This window comes from Haemorhous mexicanus, chromosome 19 (assembly GCF_027477595.1).
Source record: "Haemorhous mexicanus isolate bHaeMex1 chromosome 19, bHaeMex1.pri, whole genome shotgun sequence".
In the NCBI taxonomy this organism is placed as follows: Eukaryota; Metazoa; Chordata; class Aves; order Passeriformes; family Fringillidae; genus Haemorhous; species Haemorhous mexicanus.
Window position 1 is genome coordinate 10363745 of NC_082359.1, and position 22794 is coordinate 10386538.

Sequence of the window (22794 nt, forward strand, 5' to 3'; positions counted from 1 at the left end):
TTCCCTCCCTGCTCCAGAAGCAGCTCAGCCAGCACAGCTTCCAGCTGAATTCCCTAAACCTGGGAATCCCTGAATCCCATCCACTGATCTCCCCTGAACCAAAGGATGTTCCTCTCTGTAGCTTCATCTGTCAGCACCCCGAAGTTGTTTGCTGGAATTAGCACAGGAGGTGCTTTAGGAACCCTCCCTGTCTCTGGTGACAGATTTCAGGGTGCAGGGGCTCCCCTCTGGTGCCCACCAGGACCCAACACAGGTTCAGAAAGGAGAATTTATTCCTTCAGTCACAATCTTGCCGATCCTGCTCCCCCCCTCACTGACATTCCCCCACCATGTGCTCCCCAGGATTCCCACACATTCTGCAGCAAGAGCTCCCTGCTCCCAAGGAGAACAATTCCCAACAAAGCCCTCCAGAGGCAGGCTCTGAACGAGGTCAGGAGGCCACGTTGTGCTGATTGCTGCTTGCACAGGTCAGCTTTTAAGACACTTCACATGAAGTGAGTGCAGAGAGCTGAGATTCTCTCAGGATCTTTCCCTCCTTTCTCCTGACTCTTCCCCCCTGACTTCCCAGTTTGGAGCAGAGCAGCTCCAAAACCCCACCTGGGAGTGTCCCCACCTTGCTCCAACCTCTGAAGTGCAGAATTTGACTCTGCACAGAGCTTGAGGCAAATATTTAATTACTCCATGCAAATGTCAACACTTCCAAGTGATCCCTGTTCAGCAGGAGGGAGCTGGGAACAGGGACAGGCTGGCAGGGGATGGAGAGCAGGAATCTCACTACCAAGTCACCCCATTTCTCTCTCCTCACCATCTATTCCAATCTAGGAAGGGCACAAGGATTCAGGGCTAGAGCATAAGGCTGTGACAGTCACATTTATGGTGTGCTGGTGACAGGAGTTCCAAAAAAATCAAGTCCCAAAGCCCCGAAAGACAAAAAGGACAAGAGGCCAAGGAACAAAATTCTGCTTAATATTAATGAGGCACCTTCATTCAGTCCAAACAAACTGCTCAGATATTGGAATTTGCAGAGCACTCTGAGGAGCAGGTGATGGCACCTCCCACTCCACCTCTCCCAAAGCTGCACTAAAGACATTCCAGGCCCCAGCAGAATTCCACCAGCAAGGCCAATAACCCCATTCCAGCCACCCAGGAAGGTCAGACATCCTGTGTGGGGATGGGAATCACTCCTCAACACCACTGAAGTCCCAGAATGTCCCCAAAACCAGGCACCAGGTGCTGGGGAGACACCAGACCTGGGCCTGGTCCTGCCATCCACAGCTCCAAGGGGAGCTGCTGGTCCAGGACAGAGCCAGGGGAAGGAATTACATGGAAGCTCACCAGATCTTCCTTGGGGAGTCTCTGGAAGAGGCTCTGTCTCCCTGACAAGTGGGTCCAGGTGGTTTTCCATGCCTTGGGACAGGAAGGTCCAGGCAGCTCCCAAAGGCACTTGGGGTGGGACAGTGCCCCCAGTGTGGCCTTGCTGCTCCTGTCCCACCAGGAATCCTGGGATCCCTCCTTCCCTAAAAATCCAGGAGGCTCCTCCACAGCTTCCACTTCCCCAGCACAAGGGCAGGAGGGCTCCCTGACACCAGCAGTGGGTTACTGGTTTCACTGGGTTTAACATCCTGCAACTTCTTAATTCATACCTGAATTCTACTGGTTCAGTCTCATTTAATTGAGCACAAAGTCACCACAGAGTGTCCTCACAAACCACCCCCAGGTCAGAATCTCCCGAAGGACACAAGGACCTGCTACTCTGGGCACAGAAAAGAAACTTGGTTTGATGTAAAAGCAACTTTGCATAAATTCCTCCAAAACAGCCCATCCAGCCACACAGCAAAATTGGAATCAAAGCCACCAATTATCACAAAAAAAGCACCTTCATCTCGAGAACTGCTCACCCCAGGAAGCTCAGTCTGAGTTTGAAATGTATCAGGACTAATTTGATCATGCACTTGGTTCTGGTGATCCACTGTTTTCCACCAATCCACATTGTTCCCATCAGTATTTTACATTTCATGTCATGGATTTATCCATGGCATTGCTCTCCCACCACCCACCCCCCACCCAGTGCCCCCCAAAAACCCCACAACTGCTCAAATAAGGAGAAAAAAAACCCCACTAACAGCCATACTGTGAAACCAAAATACTATTTAAAAAAACAAATGGATGACAGTCCAACAGTTTGCAGGATTCAAAACTGATTCTACAAAGTAATTGTCTACCTTGTAGAAAGGATTTCCTTTTATTTGGAAAATGAGCAATTGGAAATTGGAGAGAAGAGATAAAAACAATCTTTAGATGCTCTGAAGTTTTGCCTACTGAAGGATTAAAACCGTAAATAAAAAGGTACCAAGCCCTCAGAGTTCACTGCTCACGTGAAGCTTCTTCCATCTCTTTCTTGATGTTTTTAAAAACCATTTTCACGTCTGGGAAAGGAAAAAAAATAAAGAATTATTGAGGAAAAAAAACCCAGCAGTTGTTTCCTATTCAGGCATTGTACAGAAGTGCTCAGTTTTGACTCAGTAAAGCTTAAACTCAACCCAAAGTCTCAACCCTGGCTTAGAAACTGAGTGGGTGCTTTGGCAGGAAAAGGTGAGATTGTGCATAAAGGTCATTAAAATTAAATTTAAATTAGCTTTTGGAACTCAGGCACCCTGTGGGGATCAATTCCAAGCATTCTGGGCATTCCTGGGTGCATTTTCTCCCAAGCCAGGCTGGACACAGCCCCTCCTCTGGCCATACACACCTGCCTTGGCCTGGAAGGCTCTGAACATCTTCTCATCTGAAACTCTTCTGCTGCTGCATCAGCCCCACATTTTCATATACTCTAGCACTATCTTCTCTCATTCTGAAATGAAATCAGGATTTAGAGTCCCACCAATCTCATTTGAGACCAAAAAAAAAAAAAAAATCCTATAATACACACCCCGTAATTCAGGGACAATTAATTTTACTTGATTTATTTCCAGAGGAAAGCCCAGCAGAACAGGGCAGCTTCTGGGGTAACTCAGCCTCATCTGAGGTCTCTGAAGATGAGACAGAACAGCTCAAAAACTGAGGGCAGGACTGGACTTACTCTGGACACGTTGGGGTTGGGGTGCAGGGGGGGAGAGGGCTCTGATCCCCGCTCGTCTGGTCCGATAAGGAATATTTAATGTTTGTGTACTCGTGACCTTTCCTCTTGCTCTTCTGTGAAGCAAAACACACAACAAAAAGCCAGGTTTGGGGTTAATGCCAGCAAGCAATCCTTGGGACAGTGCAGCAATTCCAAGAGGAGACACCCACGGGTGTTCTTGGGTTTGTCTGGGAGGAGAGAGCTCAGCCCTGCAGTGAACACATCACTGAGCACACCTAAAGCTTGGCTCCAGCTGTTGGTGAGACAAAACCTGAAAATCCCCATTTTCCCCCATCCCACCACCTCCAGCAGGACACACCAACCCTCTGAATGTACTCATCCCTCATCTCCTTGGCAGAAAACTTCCCAATTCATTCTTGAGCAGCCAGTGGGCTTCCCACTGACCTCATTTCCAGTTCAGAGCTGGGGCCAACGGAGCGACACCGTTGTTTGCAGGAGCTCTAATAAAACAATATCTGAGCCCATTAGGTTTGATATAAAAAGCAGCCAAGCTGTTATTTGGATTCTGCACATATGCTCCAGGCTGCAGCCAATTGTGCTGGCACCCAGCACCAGATCCTGCCAGGGAACTACGCCGGGAAAGAAACGGGAGATGGATTTTTCCTTTTCCCAGGCACCCACAATGCCTGCAAACACTGAGACCTACAAGGTAGAAATTGAAGTTTTGCAGAGAATTTGGGGTTTGTGGAGAGGGTTGTGGGTTTATCTGGGGTTTTTTAATGATGCAACAAGTCCTGAGGGCTGACCCAATCTCACAGCAGAGGCTGGCGGAGCCTCCGGGGAGTTCTGGCTCCTGAATTCCCATTAAGAACATTCCTGGGATTGAAGCTTTTCCAGGATGGCCTCCTGAAACTCCCTCAGCTCATCCTGGTGATTCTTAAATCCCTCTTAGCCAGGATTTATGACAAAGCTGTCCTGAGCAGTTTGTGGGAACACAGCTTGGGAAAAGTTTTGTTGAGCAAAACTTTGGATTTGCTTCATTGAACAAAGTTTGGGAGACAAAGATGGAGTGGGGGACACATGGAAGGCAGGATTTGTGGGATGGACCACAAGGACATTTTGTAGCAGCCAGCTGATAAAAAGGAACTAACTCAGTAAGTGTTGGAAAGTCCCCAGCAGGGAAAAAGACACTAAAAAGAGTAAAAATATGGACTAATTAGCATAGAAAGCAAAAGGTACAAATCCCAACTGCTCTGAGGTCAGGGCAGGGAGCAGCAGGGACAAGGAGAAAACATCAGCTCTTCATCACAAAGCCAGGAAACTGCTGTAAACCCCCCCAGAACTGGAGTGCAAGGAATTCCCTGAACAGGAAGGGGCAGGGGAAGGTCTTGTGGTTGTCACCACTTATTCCCAAACATTTCTGATCCCACCACACTCCTGGAAGTGCTTTTTGTTGGATAACCACACTCACCCTTTCATTTTCCACTCCAATAAACTGATTTCCTACCAATAAACTCCCAAAATTGGAATGATCAACATTTGATTTTCCCCTTTTAGGAATGCAGGGAACAAGCTCTGAAATCTCTTTAAAACACAAAGAGCACGAGGTTCTGCTTTAATCAACAGACCCTTATCTTTTATTCTTCCTCCACAGGAAATTTGATACCAGGAAGGAAATCTGAGATCTGGGGGCAGGGCTGGGGACAGGGAGGGTAGGAGAGAATTCCAGTTAAATTAAGGAGAGAATTCCACCTAATATTTTAAAGAGAAAGTTCCACTCAGTAATTTCAGGACAGGATTGCACTCAGTAATTTAAGGAGAGGATTCCACCTGATAACTTAAGGAGAGAATTCCACTTAATAATTTAAGGAGAGGATTCCACCTGATATTTTAAGGAGAGGATTCCACCTGATATTTTAAGGAGAGGATTCCACACAATGTTTTAAGAGGATTTCACCTGATATTTTAAGGAGAGGATTCCACCTGATATTTTAAGATATTTTAAGGAGAGGATTCCAATTGATAATTTAAGGAGAGGATTCCACTTGACAATTTAAGGAGAGGATTCCACACAATGTTTTAAGGAGAAGATTTCACCTGACAATTTAAGGACAGGATTCCACTTAATAATTTAAGGGGAGGATCCCATCCAATAATGTAAGGAGAGGATACTACCAAATTTAAGGAGAGGATTCCATCTAACCATTTGATTAATTCTTAAGCACAATGAACTAAAATACAGGAGACAATTCACACCTTCAGACCCAGCCTTCCTAGAACACAATCCCCTCAAAAATCCCCAGCACTGCTGCTCCCTGCTGGGATCCTGCCACGTTCCTGGTGGATCTCTGGGTGGACCCACCTGCTCCTCCTCGATCCTGCGCTGGAGGGTCTCGATGTAGTGCTGCACTGCCATGTAGATGAACCTGTACTGGGCCTCTGTCTGCACCATCCCTGAGCGCTGGGACCTCACCATCTGGATGGTCTTGGGGACATCGATGTCACAGTCCACCCCTGGGGACATCCACGGCATTGGGAAGAGCAGGAAAAGAACCAGGGTGAGGGTGGAGCTCACCTGAATGATCCATCAGCCTTCCTGGGGTGGATCCGTGAGCAGGCAGGGAAAGCAAAGGGTTAAAGGTACCTTTCTCCCGGATGATGTCAATGAGGATGTCAATGACAATGAAAGTTCCTGTTCGCCCAATCCCAGCACTGGAAGAAGGGGGGAAAAAAGGGAATGTCATTGTTTTGATCTTTCTGAATGCACAGCAAAACCCCAGGCAAAGGAATTCTGGCATTAGGAGACAGGAGGCTTCCAAATTACAGCCAGAGTCAAATGAGAGAGCTCAGGGAAGGCACAGAAATCAGCACTTCTGTCCCTCAGTGTTTATAAACAGCCCTGAATCAGAAAAAAACTGTAAGGCCAGATCTAGTATTTCCCTGCCTCAAAAGCATCTCATTTACAAGCTGAGAACACCCAAAAAGGAGAGGGCCCTCACAGGTGGGATGAGATGCCAGAACTCCCATGATCCTACACTTGAAATGCTCCAGCCAGACTGGTCCCATCTTCTCATCCAACAGCAGAAATTTTCATTTCTACAAAAGTTCACAGCCTGAAATCCCTTCCCAAGGGGACCCTGTGCCACCCACCCAGGATGTGACATTGTACAGACAGAAACCAGGGAATTCTGAGCAACTCCCAGGGAAAGCTGTTCTTTTTAAAGCTCAGCTCCCTGGGCCAAAAGGAGCAGTGGCAGGAGCCTCACCTGCAGTGGACCACGACAGGTCCTGCATCAGGGATGCTCTCCTGCTTGTGGTGCACCTCCTCCAGGAAGTCCAGGACACCTCCGGGGTCGCTGGGGACGCCGTGGTCGGGCCAGGTGCGGAAGTGGTACTGCCACACTGTCCTCTCCGTGTTCCCCTGCAGCCACAGGGACACAAACCCTGCTGCTCAACACCCAGCTCCTCGTGGGGCACAGAGGAGTCCCCCAAATCCAACCTGAGCACAGCAGCCACAGCTCCACAAATCCCAAAGGAGGGAACAAGGCAGGGCCTTCCCTGGCCTGGCACATCAGTCAGGAAATCCCCAAATTAAAATATCCCCCAGAGGCCAGGGAGCAAGACAAGATTCCTGTACTCCCCAGATTTTTGGGATGCACCATTGCAGGGAAAATTCCTCTTTGAGAACATTAAATCCTGCCAGGGCAGTTCCCAGCTAAGCAGCAACATCTCTGTGCTCAGTCTTATAAGAATTAAATCCCATAATTCTGCTTTTTTAGGGAGCTCCATCCAGGCTTGATGAGCTAAAATAAATGCCAAGTCTTCTGCTCCAGGAGCAGGGAATTTTTCCCTTCAAGCACCCAGAATTCCTGCTTGGCCACATCTGCCATCCCAGTGCCTCCTTCCCTGAGTTTGAAATGCAGAGATTCACATCCAGCAGTTAAAATTTCAGCAGGCAAACCTTAAGAAAGGGAGGCTTGATGTGACAGGAATCTACCCCCAATTCCCCTGGTTTGCTCCTCCTCCCTGATCCAAACTATTCCTTAACAGCAAGTGCCATTTCCACAGTTTCCTCACCTTTTCATCCTTCCCTTAAGTGAATTTTCCACACCCTAGCCCCACACACAACTTTTCCTTTCAACCATTTCCATGAGGGAGCAAACGCCAGGCTGGATTGTAGTGTCCTCAGTTAAAAGCATTATTGCTCCTCCTGCTTCCCTGCAAGCTCTGCAGCAGTTCCTCTCCTGCCAAAAGCTGCTTAGGTAGGAGAATCTTCAATTATGCCAAGGGCAAAGAGAAAGATGGGTGGAAGTGAACGTGGAGCTTCAAAGAAAGGCAGGGTTCCATTTATCCACCTCCGAGTGCTTTTATTGATTCCAGAGAAATGGGCTAATCCTGCCATTCTTCCTTTGGTGATCCACCAGCTGAGCTAAAAGGACAGAGCTCCTCTTGTACTCACCTGGCCAACTTTGGAAAGTTTCAGCTCTCTCAGGGTGTAGTCGTGGGCTGCACTCTCCTTCACGTTCCGGACACGCATCACTCCGTACTCCTTCAGGGAATATTCATCTGGCCAGTACTTGACACACTTACTCTGCAAGATTTCAAATTAAAAAGAACAAAAAAAAAAAAAAAACAACAACAAAAAGGGAAAATCAGGCAGGAAAAACAAAATAAAAAGGGTTGCTTTGCAAACTGGTTAATTCAACCCTGAAGCTTTTATTTCAGAGTTCACAGAGGACAATCAGCTGAGGAGGTAAAGAATATTTTAATGGGGAGTTTCTCCTCTCCTTAACAGCCACTGGATAATTTCAGACAGGTACAGGTCACCTCTCCTCTTGGCACATTTTGGGATATTTTGTGCCTGGATATTTTCAAAAGCTGGAGATTAAAATCCTGCTTTCAGTCCCACAGCCCAAACCCTACATGCTGCAAAAGAAGAAAGGTCAAAGGTATAAATCATTCCCAGTGGAAATAAAACTTGGATATTTGCTTTTCCATGGCTTGCAGCAGGAAGGGCTGACACAGCTCTGGTTCCATCACCAAAGAGGGTTCAGGCTCCTGCAAAGGGAGCAGTTCATGGGTCTGTAGCTTCTAAAATGCAGAGTTTTTGGTGTGCTGCTTCTCCATCAGGATTATCTCTGCCCAGGGATAAATTCCACCCACTGAGGAATGGATTCACCTATCAGCACTTGGATTTGGCTCCTGTGACAGGTCAGGAAAGAGCAACTCCTGGGAATGAATGCAGCATCAAAGCAGAAATTACTGCAGGAGCAGCTTCTAGCAGCAGCAAACACCAAGCCCTACAGAGCAAGAGGGTCTGTCTGCAGTTATTCTGAATATTCAGGAGAAAACATGGCACAGGGAAGCTCCTCCTGCCAGCCCAAGGCAGAGAAGATGGCTGAACACATGCCCACGTAGGCAACACGATGCTTTTCTGCTATTTTTGCCCTTCTTTCCCTGTCACAAGGGGAGAAACAAGCAAATACTCTGAAACTGGAGCAAATACACTGATTTTGGGGGGTGCCAACAGAAATAACTTTGCAGTTTTCAATGCAGAGCTCTGAGCAGTTGGTAGAGCAAGTCTGAACAGCAACATGATGTTAAAATAAGCTTTTCTCTGCTGGAAGGGTTGCTGAACTGCCTCCAAAAGCCCAAAACTCCTTTAATTTCTAAGGATTTGCTGCTTCTGCACTTTAGAGCACATGCAGGACTCGAAGCAGGGCTGGGATGTTCCACAGTTCCTCCCTTCCCCAGGCTATGGAGGCAGCTCTGCTGCAAAGGTTTCTCTCTTCCTGCAAACAGCTTGGCCTGAGATAAAAAAGCTTTGATTTGGTATCAGGCCTGGTATTTGCAATTCTGTAAGAAGTGAAATAGGCATCACAAAACAATCAAGGGTACAGAAAGAAGAAGCAATGCAGCACTGATGAATTAAAAGTGTTTTCTCCAGCAAAAGGGCTGAGCAAACTTTGGGAAGAAAAATGGAGGAACTGCAGAGGAGCAGAGGACATTCAGGAGGTTCTTAAAAAAACAATAAATAACTTGAAGGAAGAAAGGTGAATTCAAGTCAACTCTATAATTTATTTCTCCTCTTCCAAAACAAAGATTATCACTGGGAAGGGGGAGCTGCTCCCTCTGTCTGTGAATTCAAAGGAAGGAAACACAAATCCTGTCCCTTTTTCAGGGTGATGAAGTGGCAGAACTTTACAAAGATTAAAAAATGATCCACAAGCAAAGTCAAAGATAAAAAAAAATAAATACAAAAGACAAAGCCTAATGGCTCCAACAAACAGCACCAGTGGCAGCTTTGACATCTTAATTAGGGAGAGAATTCTGTAAAATTTTCTGTTATTTGTCCTCAGTCCCCACACACAAAGTTCCTGGGAGTGAGGACCCCCTGCAATCATCTGTCACCCACAGAAAAATTTCAGTTCTTAATTTGATTTTTTTCCCCCACAAGTGATGCTCCCCTAAAAAGGCAACAGTTTTCTATTCAGAAACAGAAAATGAGAATATGGAAAAAAGGTAAAAGCATGGACAATAGTGTGTGGAAGCAGCAGAGAAACTTTGAAAGAAAAGGACAGAGAAGAGACAGTATTTATCAAACAGAAAAAAGATCAGAAGCAACAAATTCCAAAGATAAATCCTGACAAACCCCAGGGAGCTCTGTGTGGCTGTTACCAGGATATCAATGTTCAACCATTCCTATTCTCTCCTGCCTTGTGTCATTAGAAACCAGAAACAAATTAAAATATCCCCAGGCTTGCCAGAGGCCAGGGAGCAAGACAAGATTCCTGTACTCCAAAGGTAGGTGGAGGTTTTAGGGATGCACCACTGCAGGGAAAATTCCTCTTTGAGAACATTAAATCCTGCCAGGGCAGTTCCCAGCTAAGCAGCAACATCTCTGTGTTCAGTCTTGTAAGAATTAAATCCCATAATTCTGCTTTTTTAGGGAGCTCCATCCAGGCTTGATGAGCTAAAATAAATGCCAAGACTTCTGCTCCAGGAGCAGGGAATTTTTCCCTTCAAGCACCCAGAATTCCTGCTTGGCCACATCTCCCATCCCAGTGCCTCCTTCCCTGAGTTTGAAATGCAGAGATTCACATCCAGCAGCTAAAATTTCAGCAGGCAAACTTAAAGAAAGGGAGGTCTGTGGGAATCTGTCCTCAATTCTCACAGACACCAATAAAAAAAGGACAATCAGCACCTTCCAGAGCTCCAAGGAATCCTGTGCCACACCAGATTCCAGCCATAAATCAATTTATCCCTGTCAGATCAGTTCCCACTTGTACTCAAAGGTCAGGGCCTTTCCCAAAGGCAGCTGCAGTCTGGTTTTACCTTTCCTCTTTCCACTTCTTTCGTGGTCATGACAATAACTCTGGAATTCTCCTGGAACACCATCCTCCAGAAATCATTCACTGTGTTCTGCAGGCAGCCTTGGGTAGCAATGTAACTTTTTTTTGGCTTTGAGTTGTTGCACTTGGTTTCAAACTCAGGCTAGAGGGGAGGAAAAAAACCCAGCAATTCAACAAATTGTGTGTGACAAGATTCCCTTGGATTTAGGGTAGAGGAGGTGGGGATACACTCACCATAATAATATTAGCATTGATATAGTCTGAAACAGGTTCATTGGGATCACCATCGTGGAGAACAACTCTGGTGTGATCAACTGCAAAAATACACAGGGATGTCAAGCACTTGCATTCCACAGTTGTGAACACATTCATTAATTAATGTGTTCAGCTATTAATTAATTAGCAAACTTTAAGTGATCAGAATATTCCAAAGTGCCTGTTTTGCTTTCTTAAAACAAGTGGCTGTGACCAGCTGACCAAAACATGTCCATGTCCTGGGAATTCAGGAACACTCAAACACCAAGCCAAGGCAAAGCCTTGGGATTTGCATGTTGCAGTTCTGTCCCCCAAATTAATCCTCTTAAATTTAAGCATTCCAGCTTGTTGAGGGATATGAGGCTTTTAAATGAAGATAAAAACCAATATTACAAATATCTACAAAGTGCAAATGTGTGAACCCAAATTGGAAATCACTGGATATTCCTGATAGGAGGGGAAATTATCATTAAAGAGAAGCCAAAGGCCAGTGGTACTTAATTAACCCTGTATTCATGAGGAAAATAAACCAGAGTAACACTAAATGGCAATGAGGGGTCGATACTTACAGGGTAAAATGTTTTTGTATCTATTTTTGTTCTTGTTTTCCTGGCGCTGCCCTTCCTTACGGCTGTAGAGGAGTTTGCACTCCTGCTGCTGCAAGGTCTGAGGGGAAAGCACAGACAGGGGGGCTCAAAAAAAGCAGGATGGACTGGCCCATGCTCACAGCAATCCCTTCTCCCAGAGAAAAGGGAGGAGAGGGGCATTAGGTGATGGGTTATCCATGATTTATTCATCCATAAATTATCCCAGGGAAGGAACAAGCTGGAGTGGGGATTTCTGGAACACAATGTCCCAGGGACAGCAGCAATTCAATACTTGCACAGCCAGGCTGCTCATGGCAAATCTCCCCATTCCCAAAGCTCCCTGGGGCTGGTGGCACCAGGATCCCAATGCTCTGCTCCAAGTTTTCATCCCCAGAGCAGTTCTGGCCCCACTAAAAGGAAACACTCAGGTTTTGGGAGCTGCTCCCCTCATCATTCCCACCCTCCAGACCATTGCTGTTACTTAACTGGCACATTTGCTCACTCCTGTCTCAGTTTGATACTCCCTCACTTAATGACCTTGGATAATTAGGCTGATCCTAAAGGCAGGGAAAGCAAAAGAAATGGAAGAGATGCAAAGTCTTAAGCTTGTGACAAAGTGCAGGAAACAGCCCCCAAAGCACTGCCTGTGGAATTCCAGGCAAAAGGACTGAGAGCCAAACTTTCCCAGCAAGTTAAAGAATTGGAGCAATTAAATGTGTGTGGAAACCACATCTTCCTTCCTTGAGTTAATGATCATTGCTTGGAGCATCCCTGAGGAGACATCCACGAGCAGCAGTGACTCCCAACAAGCCCATTCAGAGCTGGAACAACACAACCATAAATCTGAATATCCTCCTCCACTTCACTACAACATCCCAGCACTAAGCTCAGAAATAACCATTTTTCAGAAGGAAAATCACTACAAGGGCTGTCAGCATTCCTGTCTGGTGGTTCCTGGGACAAGAGGCTCATTCCTGCCTGGAGACAAGTAATTTAAATTCACCATCTGGGCTGGCAGCTCCTGAAGAGCACAGAAAGGGATCCATGGACAACCTGGAGTGTGCTCCCTCCTCCTGCCACCATGGGGGACAGCTGGAGCTTCCCTCAGGGGCATGGAAAACAGGGCACTAAAACTGCTAGGAGAGGGCTACACTCCCAAAAAAATGAGGGTTAGGTCTGACCTCACTGAGAGCAGCAAAGGGGAAAAAGAAGTGCAATGTCCCACAAGTAAAATCCTTCATTTATTTGCTTTTCCTGCTAGACTTTTCCTTCTGTAAGGAAAACACTAAAGCCACACTGAGAAATCCACACCAAGGGAAATTTCTTTGATATGTAGCAGAGGTCAGGAATGAACTGTGAATTAATAGCTCAGTTATATTTTGCCAAACCAACAATCCCTTCCCACACACACGACCTCTGCTGACTTCCTTCCCTCTCCAGATGGAATTCTGGCCATTCTGACCATTCAGCAGCCCTGGATCAAGGACTGTCCCCTCTCTCTGGAAAGAGAAAGGAGAAAGCTTAATCCTCATTTTATCATTTCCCAAAGCCATCACCTCACCAGCTGACATTCCCCTCAGACACCTCTGTGCTAATTCCTTCCCTTTCCATGGATTCATTTTCCTTCTCCTGACAATAATCAGAGCACACTGTACATTTAGCTAATGGACATTTCTGATCAGAGAGGGCTTCTCCAAGGATGGGCACTTTGCAAATCCATCACTATTCAGGAAGTTTCTCAAACCAGCCTCTCTGGAGCTCCCTGAGCACTTCCCAGTTTCCTGTTGCCATCTGCTGGTGGAATTCCAGACTCCACTGGTGGTTTTGTGTGTGTGAGGTACAAACCAGCCCATTAGATCCAGCCTGGAGTGCTCCAGAGCAGGCTGGGAAGCAACCTGGGATAGAGGAAGGTGTCCCTGCCCATGGCAGGGGGTGGGGTAGGATGGGATTTAAGATCCCTGACAACCCAAATCATTCCACTATCCCAGGCTGCTCCAAGCCCCAGCCAATCTGGCTTTTAACACCTCCAGGGATGGGCACCCACAGCTTCTCTGGGAAGAATTTCTTCCAAATTCTGGAAGGATTCCTTCCCAATATCCCATCTAAACCTCTTCTAGTTTGAAATCATTCCCCCTGTCCTGTCCCTACACACTCTTTCTGGAAGAAAATTGGAATTTTGCCTGCAGAGAGAAATGAAACACCAAAACAAATCAAAGATAAACCTCCAGGAGTCCAAGGAATGCATATAATCCACGTTGTTCTATCCCAGAGCTTTCTACCACTTAAATGGCTTTAAGATCCCCAAAAATGAGCATCAAAAAGCCACAAGGACAAGGGATGGACTGAGAAATGGAAGTGTCCCTAAAGAAATGATTCCCAACTTCCCAAAGAGCAGAAGGAACTGGAAGGATTGACCTGGTGGGACAAACAGAAGGCTCCCTCATGGTGGGAAGGACATCCAGGAGGATATCCTGGATAAAAAGCACTCTGAGAATCAGGGGAAAAAGGCAAATATTTCAAGCCACAAGAGTGGAGCTGGCAAAGCCCTGGAGATGGGAGCAACAGCAGGGATCTGAGGTGACAGAGAGGAGGAAACGCCAGGAAGGCAGAGCCCAACACGACTTTGGCAGTGTGAGAGTGAACACTGCAGGAAACACTGCAGGAAACACTGCAGGAAACATTCCTTGGAATGTAAGGAATTACCTCAAACTCTTCCCAGAAGCCCTGCTTGACTTTATCCGTGGTCTCTGCCAGTTTGCTGAGCTCCCTGACTCGGCTCTCGATCTCGGCAGCGTTGATCCGGGTGGTGTTCAGGGGCTGGGGACACAAACAAACAAACAAACAGCACAGGGTCAGCAAAGAACAGCCATGGAAACACAACTCTAACACAAACCCCTTCAGGTGAGGATATTTTAATGGGATTTTAGGATCCAGGCATCTTTTTGGATGTCAGTTTTGGAATTCAAGGAAAGGGCAGTGAGGAAGGGGATGGTGAACAGTTGCTTTTTAAAGTGTCACAGTTTTTATTTAATGATTCCTTTAATTATTTAATGTATTAAATTGTCTCATTTCTGGACATGCTCTGCAACTCCTACAGTCCAGGATGACACCAGGAAATTCTGCACATCAGAGACAACATTCTATCCCTTCACAAGCCTAACAATTGTTCCCATTGAAATGACTTTTTCATCCATTTCAAGTTCAACTCATTTTTTTCCTCAGAAAAGTCCTGCAGAACATATGGAAAAGCTGCACTTCAACAACATATCCTGGAGGTGGCAAAGCTCAGGGCTGGCCTGTCCTTCTCACCTGTTTGAGTTGCAACACAGTGCCCAAAGTCTCCACCATGGGGTTCTTCTTGTAATGCTCCACCAGATCTGTCAGAGAGTCAAACTTCTCCCCTCCACCAACATCATATTTGAGATCCTGAAAAGACAAATGCTCCTCCAAATAAATGCATTTCCCACCACCACAGCCACAGCACCTCTAGGCTGTGCCTTGCATCAGAAATCACCTCCAAAATTATGTGTAGAAGGCTCTACTGAAATCCTTCTGCTAAAGGATAGAACTTTAATAAAGAGAAACACAAAGTGCAGGGCATCCCCTTTTTTGCCATCCCCTTGAAAATTGGTTTATCTGCTTTTTTTAGAGAGCTGATTCCCTCTGCACCAGGGTTCAGGCAGCTCTGGAGCTACAGGATGAGAATCCAGGAATTAGGGATTTGAATTGATTTCCAAAATTAAGTGTGTGATTGGGTCCTGAAAGGCTCCTGCTGCCTGGCACCATCCCTATTTTAAGGAAGCAAATGCCAAATTATTTTCCTCAAAGGCATAAATGCTAACTGCAAATCAGAGAGGTTTTCTTGAAAAAAATAAACATATTCTGGTAATTCAGCATTTACAGTCCTGGTGGGTCATTTCTACCTCCAAACTATTTCTGTTACTGCTTTTTAGGTATTTTTATACAATTTAGTTATTGCACTGCCTTTACAACAGAAGTAAAAGAGAATAAGAAAAATCCATGGTTTTTTTAAAATCTATATTATTTTTTAAATAGCAGCACATGGAGACAGATTAAATATCAAAACTATAATTTAGTAATATTTCAGTGAAGAACTACCTTACAGTAAATAGAAGATTTAGATTTCAGGGCATTCCTTGGAGTGAACACTCATTTTCACAGACTGTTGATCATCCATCAGGTGTAACTGCCTGAACTGACAGGAGAGAGACATCTGTGGATGGATCTCCATTTATCCAATCACTCCTATTTTGACAGAATCCATCCAGGAGACTGCAAAGGCTCCCTGAGCACAGCAAAGTGTGATTTGAGCCAGAAGGTCCTGACAGGAGCCAGTCAGCCAAAAAATTTAGGAATTCTGATGCCATCAAAGGAGTCATTTTGATCAAAGGGATGACCTGCAGCAAGCCCAGGGAAAAGGGGGGTGGATCCAGAGCTCCTGGGCCCATGGATTCCCTGCTTCTCCTACCTGGCAGTGGATCATGACGTGTGTCACTTTGGATTTGCCATCGTTGCTCTCTCCTTTGTCATCCCCCGTCCTCACAGAAAGGACAAAGTCCCCAGGGTGGCTCTGGCTCTCCCTCACCAGGAAGCTGCCATGTTTTCCTTTCTCTGTCAAGAGTTTCTCAGCTTCTCTCCCAGAGAGATGCCCGTGAAACCACCTGGAAATGAAGTGACATAGAGGGAGACACCCTGCTTAGCTGATTCCAGCTGAATCCACTTGCTCCAGGTGTTTATTATGATATTGAATCCTTCTGCTCACTCAGCAACGGCCAAGTCTAGGGAAAACCTCAGCTGGTAAAAATAATAAATAAAATAAACTTTGGAAGTGTCCAGGTGCACACCAGTGAGGACAGAAACACTTCAAAGCACTTCCATGGAGTTTCCAGTGAAGTTTTGATTTGGATCCTTCACAACAATCCAAATAAACACCAGGTTACAGTCCAACCTTCCCCTCAGTCAAGGCATTCATTCTTCTTTTATTTTCTTCATTCAACTTCCCTGATAAACTTGGAGAAACCTCATACTTTTGAGACCTCACCCTTCTATCCCATTAGGAACTGGAGAGGACAATCCCAGCAATCTCAATTCTTCAGGAAATAGGGCCAAAAAACCATCAATCCTCCCCACCTCTGAGGAGTGAGAGAACTTGTTTGAATATTTTTTCACTTCTAGGAATAAGCAGGTATCTGCTGCTGGTTTAGTTCTGACCCCTGACATTTCCTCAAATCCAGAGTCCCAAATTCTCCTTATTAACCATACTCCCCAAAACAGGAGTTTGAGGAATCTGAGGATTTGTGCAGCCTTTACTTTCTACCAACTGCTAGGAAAAGCACAAAGTTATGCCCAGAAATATCCCTGGGAATTCCTTGCAGCAGCAAAAACATCAGAAGAACTTCTCCAATTAAACATTCTCCCAGTAAAAATAAAGGGGACTATGCCCTCTTTTTCAGTCCTGTCCCACCCAAGGAAGAATGCTGAAAGGAACAGGTTCTGAGGCTTGGATTCTTCACCTTTAACCACGTTTATTCACCTATTTTGCAAGAAACCTCCCTGAAACAAATCCAAGGCTGTGGCCACCCTTTTCCCAGAGGGAGGCTGAGTGTGAAGAGGGACAAACACAGCATTTATTAAGAAGCACAAGGACATTGAGGTTTCACCACTTCTCTGACCTTTCTGAGGTGGGATCAGCACAGTTGAGGGGATATTTCAGCTCTATGACATCTCCATTCTTTTCCTTGAGCTGCCCATGGTGTTCCATGTAGTACTGCACCAGCTCAGCCAGCGTGGCAAACTTCTCTCCCCCATAGAGGTCATAGTAGTCACCTGTGTTCTGGATCTTGATGTGGGTCACAGCTCCAGTTCGTCTAAGATGTGAAAGAGAGGACACAAAACCCCTTCCCAAGTCAGCTGATCAATCAATCAATCAATCAATCAATCAATCAATCAATCACTTTTACATTTGGTGATGCCTGAGGTGGAGAAATCCATATTCACAACTCCAGCATGGAGCTACTGCAGAAGAGCTGAGCTCCTGCTCCTCTGCCTCAGCTGAGCTCCTGCTCCTCTGCCTCAGCTTCTCTGCCCACCAGCCAGGGAGAACAGAACAGTTCTGTGCTGGAGGCAGCAGAAACCCTGCAGCCTCAGGAGCCCCACCAGAAACCCCTCAGAGCCACACAGAATTCCACACACAAGCACAAGGGTGGAGGGTGAGAGGAGCTGAATATTCTGGAGACCCAGCAGAGCTGGTTTGCTCCTTTCTCCAGAATTCCCACCAGCTCCCAAGGTCTCTCCCTCAGGAAACATTTGCCTTTGCCTGCTGCCACAGTCTCTGATATTAAGGAAGAGCAGCTCCCAGCAGGAATCCCCTCCTGTGCCACAAGGCCTGTTATCTCACAAGTATCCAAGCAGCACAACCCTTATCACCAATCCCACTTTTCCCTTTTCCTTTATCTACTTCCTCTTGCTGTCTTTTCCCCATCCCTACCACGCAGTGTCAGGGGACAACTGTCACAGAAGGCCTATTTTGGAAGCTGAAAAAGCCACAGTTGCCCTTAAAAACTTGCTGACTTTTCCTGTGCAAGGAGAGTCTGGATTTCCTGCTGGATCACTAATTCCCAATACCTCTGCTCCTTCCAGTTGGTTATCAAATGGATTTGTTAAGGGCTAAAAGCAATGTTACTATCAACCTATTTCTGCCTCCTCTGAGCATTTTTGTCCTGCTGTAAAATCAGAATTCACTCCCCTCCAATCCAGAGCTGGGTAAAAGTATTTGAGAAGCTCTTCAGGGAAAATGGAAGAAAAAGAAGAGGGGAAAGTGAACAACACTAAAAAGTGACCAGAGCATTCTTTCACCTCTTCCAAGGAGTTCCTCCACAGCTATTTCCCCAGAGGACAGCAGCAAATTAAGATTATTACCAAGCTGGGGCAAGACTGGGAAGAGCCAAACTCACCTAACAGAGAGTGTGAAGTCTCCTGGGTTACTTTTGCTGGGCCGTGCCAAGAAGCTGCCATCGACTCCTCTTGTTAACAGCAGGTTTTCTGCCTCCACCCCAGTGATGTTTGGATGAAACCATCTACAAGAGGTTAAAAATAAAGAATGTTAATAAATAAACAGCAGGTTTTCAGAGTTAACTCACACAGAGCAATCTGACAGCTCGCAAACTGAGTTTTGCACCTAAATTAATAAAATTTCATTATTAGTTTCACATTGCAACTTTATATATTGCAACTTTTTGTAAGCCTAAGAATTACACTTATCCCCACTCTGACTGCCTGGATTAAAATGATATCAAAGGTACACAACATAAACACAGACCAGAAGTGGTATTTCCTTACTCCAGCAAAACACAGCACACAAAGCAACTGAAAGACAAACAGGAAAAATACCTAAAAATAAAACAAAACATCCAAAGTGACACTTGACAACATTTTGAAGGTTAAAAACTGAACAAAACCTCATGGTTTAGGGCACAGCTGAGGGGGTCAGGAAGGAACTCCCTGCGTGGACACCCCTCTGCTCTTCCTCCCAGGGATGTGGAGCCGGGGTCGGATCTGTCCTGTTTAAATACAACCCCAGAGGAATCTCCTATTGATCCTCACCACCCACAGCCTGCCCTCAATGACTATCCCAGAGCCCAGGCAGAGCTGGGGCTGGGCTGTGGCCAGCAGCTCCGTGTCCCCACCTCTGGCATTGACTTTGGAGACTTATTTGGAGCCACTCGGTGTCACCGCTGCCTCTGCTCTTATCTGGAATTCACCCATTTTTATTGCAGCCCCGAAGGAAATTCTGCATGAAAGGGCTTGGTGAGGATTTGAGAAGGTAAATTCTAAGAATAAATCATTGGGTGTGAGCACCCCACCTCAGCTCTGTCACCTCTGCACTTGGTAATTAAAAATCATCTTTAATTTTCAGAGTTAAATCCTCATTGTTGTGTGCTGAAAGAACCCAGCCTGCTCCTCTTTGTTCACCTCTGGGTTTTTCCAAAGCACAACAAAATATATCCAAAAAACTCCAGAGTCAGGCTCATCACAGATATATCCAGAAAAATGGAACAGCATTCCTGATCCAGTCAGCATTTCAGGCTAAATTGCTAAATCAGCAAAATATGAGAGCACAGGTCTAAATTTAGGGTTATTATTTCAATTGTTGCAGCAATTCCTTCTCTACTGAAAAGTTGCCAGTATTCTCACCAAAGCCTTCTCCAGAGCATTCTCTTCAGAAATGTTCTGGAGTTTTAGGATTCTAGAAAATCCAAATCTCTTGCAAGTCATTCAAATGGGAATTAGGATTCATTTCAGAAGGAAACTGTGTGAATCTTCTTGTGAATCTTTTTTTCCCCTAGCAAATAATATTCTACTTGCACCATGAAAATCTAGTGAATAGTCCCCATCTTTCACCGAAGAACAACACAGAAAATATCAAATTTATGCACAGGACATGGAAAAACCATTCAAAAATACTTCCAAATTATCACAGCAAATGGGAATGAACAAATGAATAATGTTACATTTATCTAATGATTATTCAAAGGTCAAGGAAAGTTCTCACAAAAGAAACTGCACAAGCATCAGTACCTGAGATGAACTGAACATTATTAAATAACACATTTCAGCCCACAACAGGTTGCCTGGAGAAGGTGATCATATATCTACCACATTTCCACTCCCAAAATTTTACTTCCATTAGGAGAAAAGAAAAGTAAAAAAACAAAAAGCAAAACAAACAAAAAAATGTGCAGGAATAATTTGAACAGTTCACAAGCTTTTTAAATATGCACACGATTCAAGAGAAACTTTAGTAAGTTTTGGAGTTAATAGAAAAAAAATGTCTAAACAGAGGAGAAAGTATTGGGATTGCTTCTCCAGATTTATTATATTGACATTTCATAAACTTCAACCAATAGAATATCTTCTGTATCCCACCCTGAACCTTAAGGAAGTAGCTGTACATGAGCTGTTACAGCAAAGGAAAAATAAGAATTTATGCACAGAGGCGACTACAAATAATCTGTTATTTATCCAGCATTTAAAGGAGAGCTCAAACACACAATAGATGGTTCAAAAATCCTACAGATGGTCCAAAATCTCTCTCCCACATCCACACAAAGATGCCAAAAGCCAAGTGCAGCAAAGCCAAGCTACACCTGGGAGGGTTTCTTGCACTTTATGTAACTCTGGCTCTGCTGGCACCTCGTCCTCCTGCTCTCTCAGCTCCGTATTTTTGGCTTTGAGTAGGAAGCTGCATTTGTCAGGCACCCCAAATAGCAGAATGGGGGTGTCAGGGATCCCTGCCAGCGGTTCCGGCCGCCAGGAGGATCCTCCTTGAAGTGCTGCCATCCCTTGTGCTCCCAACCTTGGGGCTGCAGCCCTTCCAAACTGGGAGGGGACAGCCAAGGGCCAGCGCTCAGCAGTGACACCCCCCCTCAGCCAGGACCTGCTCTCACAGCTCCTTTTATAGGGATGGAATGCATTTTGGGCTTTTTGTCCTCTTTTCCCTGCCCATGTCCGTGGCAGCAGGTGCAGAGCTGCCCCGGCCAAGGGCAGTAAATACAATCCCAGAAGTCACCCAAACCCACGCCCTCGGCAGAGCGGCTCCTCGCCATCCTCCCGCAGCAATTCCCACTCAGGGCCTTGGAATACACCGCTGCCAGCCCATAATTAGCTGACAGAAAGGTGGAATTGTTGGTAAGAAAGGAAGCAGTGAAACAGCCCCATATAAAAGGGGCTCCAAACCAAGGGGGTATCAGCAAAGCAAGGAAACTTCTGATGGAAATAAAAAAAACAAACCCATGATGGAAAATCCACCCTTCCCACAATTATCCCTTTTTTGTTATCATGGTCCAGCAGGATCTGTGCTCCCTAAGTCACACACTGCCAGCATTTCTCTCTCACTAAACCAAAAGAAATAAATCAATACAATTTTCCATGCAGTGATTGGGGTTTTTAATCACCTTTACAAGAGCAAAGGAGAGATGAAATCAGTTCTGTCTCAGCTGTCACAGCCACAGCACTGGGGATGTGCTGACGGGTACTTTAATTACTCCTATTTATAGGATCATCAGTTGATATTTCCCAGCTTTTTTCAGTCTCCCTCACAAGTTACAGTTTAGGGCTATGAGCAGAGTAACAGGATTATTGTGGCGAGGAGAAAGTTCACAGTGTTGCCAAAAGGTAACTTGGAACCTTGTTCCCAGTGTGAGCAGGGACATCCAGAGAACACAACATAGACTAAAAAGCCTCCATACGGTTCAAAAAACCCCAAATCCTACTATAAATGGCCATGGATTGAAACCAATTCACCCAGATTCACCATCTTGAGAAGGAGAAAAGAGAGGACAACTAACCCTTGAAGAAATTGTAATTTAATAAGTATTACTTATAGAGGTGAATCAATTGAAATTGTGGCTGCCCCATCCCTGGAAGTGTCCAAGGTCAGGTTGGAGCAACCTGGGATAGTGGAAGGTGTCCCTGCCCATGGCAGGGGGTGGAATAGGATGAGCTTTATGGTCCCTTCCAACCCAAACCATTCCATGAATCTCAGAATAGGTCTGTTAAAAAGGATAAATACGTTTATAGCCTTTTCTAAGACAACAATTCCCTTAAATTCCTGCATTTACCCAAACCTCTGAGCCCAAAGGACACCGGGTACCAAACATCAAAATCCATTAAGGACAGTGAGAAGCTACAACAAAGAAATGGGTTTGGCTGTTTGTCGTCGTGCTTTAGCAGTGCCAGAAGGGTTTGCAATTAGAGAGAACGCTGATAAGTGATCAAGAACGCAGGTGCGGGGAGCTCAGGAACACTGGTTTTGTAGCTGGGCCGGGTTGTGGGGTCGGTAAATCAGCGGTGCTGACCCTCGATGGAACACGAACCCTGTACCCCGGTACTGAGCAGGTCCCACTCACCAACAATTCATCCCTCGCGCTCCGAGGGGACATTCACGTGAGCCCCCAAACCGGGGGCACCGGGGTAGCTCCGGCCGCCAACGGGACTCGGAGATACTCGAAGCCTCCCGATCCCTGCAGCCCCGGGAGGCTCCCCTGGGAACGGGCGGGGAGCGGGACCTGGGAGAGGGGACAGCCCACGGGAACGAGCGGGGTGGGGGCTGCGGGAGGGGAACATCCCTCGGGAACAGACGGGAGGGGGCTCCGGGAGCCGGGACATCCCCGCGGGAACGGGCGGGGTGGGCGCTGCCGGGGCGGCTCCCGGGGGTCCTGCCCGCCCGCAGGGAGCAGCCTGGTTCCCGCACCCCCGGGCGCGGAGGCGCCCCAGAAGCCGCGGCCCCTGCCCGCCGCCCTCCCCGCCGGCGCGGCCGCCGCTCCCGCCTCACCTCCGCGATGTCATCTTCCCCCGTGGCCCCGGCGGGTCGCGGTGCGCCGGCCCCCCCGCGCCGCCCGCCGCTCACATGGGGGTCCCGGCGGGGCCGCGGCCTTCGGGCGCTGCGGGGAGCGCGAACAACGGCGGCCTCGGGCCCGCGAGCGCGGCGCGGCCCGCCCCGCGT

The 22794-nt window shown here is 46.5% G+C and overlaps 1 protein-coding gene across 2 annotated transcripts; it reads right to left on the reverse strand.

Annotated features, from left to right (window-relative positions):
* Positions 1–2181: 2181 nt before the first annotated feature.
* On the reverse strand, positions 2182–22781 carry PTPN11 (protein tyrosine phosphatase non-receptor type 11). Of its 2 annotated transcripts, XM_059863128.1 has the most exons (16): positions 22624–22781; positions 18245–18367; positions 16964–17158; positions 15760–15952; positions 14580–14696; positions 13974–14087; positions 11253–11349; positions 10663–10742; positions 10412–10570; positions 7536–7667; positions 6343–6497; positions 5721–5788; positions 5439–5590; positions 3077–3189; positions 2747–2848; positions 2182–2426 (listed from the first exon to the last, which is right to left on the reverse strand). In XM_059863128.1, the coding sequence occupies exons 1-15, from the start codon at positions 22635–22637 to the stop codon at positions 2779–2781; spliced, it is 1782 nt and encodes a 593-aa protein (XP_059719111.1). In that variant the 5' UTR covers positions 22638–22781; the 3' UTR covers positions 2182–2426; positions 2747–2778. The 2 variants fall into 2 exon arrangements, with proteins under 2 accessions (XP_059719111.1, XP_059719112.1); XM_059863129.1 differs by lacking the exon at positions 2747–2848.
* Between the last annotated feature and the right edge of the window lie 13 nt (positions 22782–22794).

Excerpts from the sequence above, each read along its gene's own strand:
- PTPN11 (XM_059863128.1), bottom strand. Across the intron at positions 10,571-10,662 it reads TCAATGCTAATATTATTATG|CCTGAGTTTGAAACCAAGTG; the intron begins GTGAGTGTATCC and ends CCTCCCCTCTAG. Across the intron at positions 5,591-5,720 it reads TGACATCATCCGGGAGAAAG|GGGTGGACTGTGACATCGAT; the intron begins GTACCTTTAACC and ends GGATGTCCCCAG.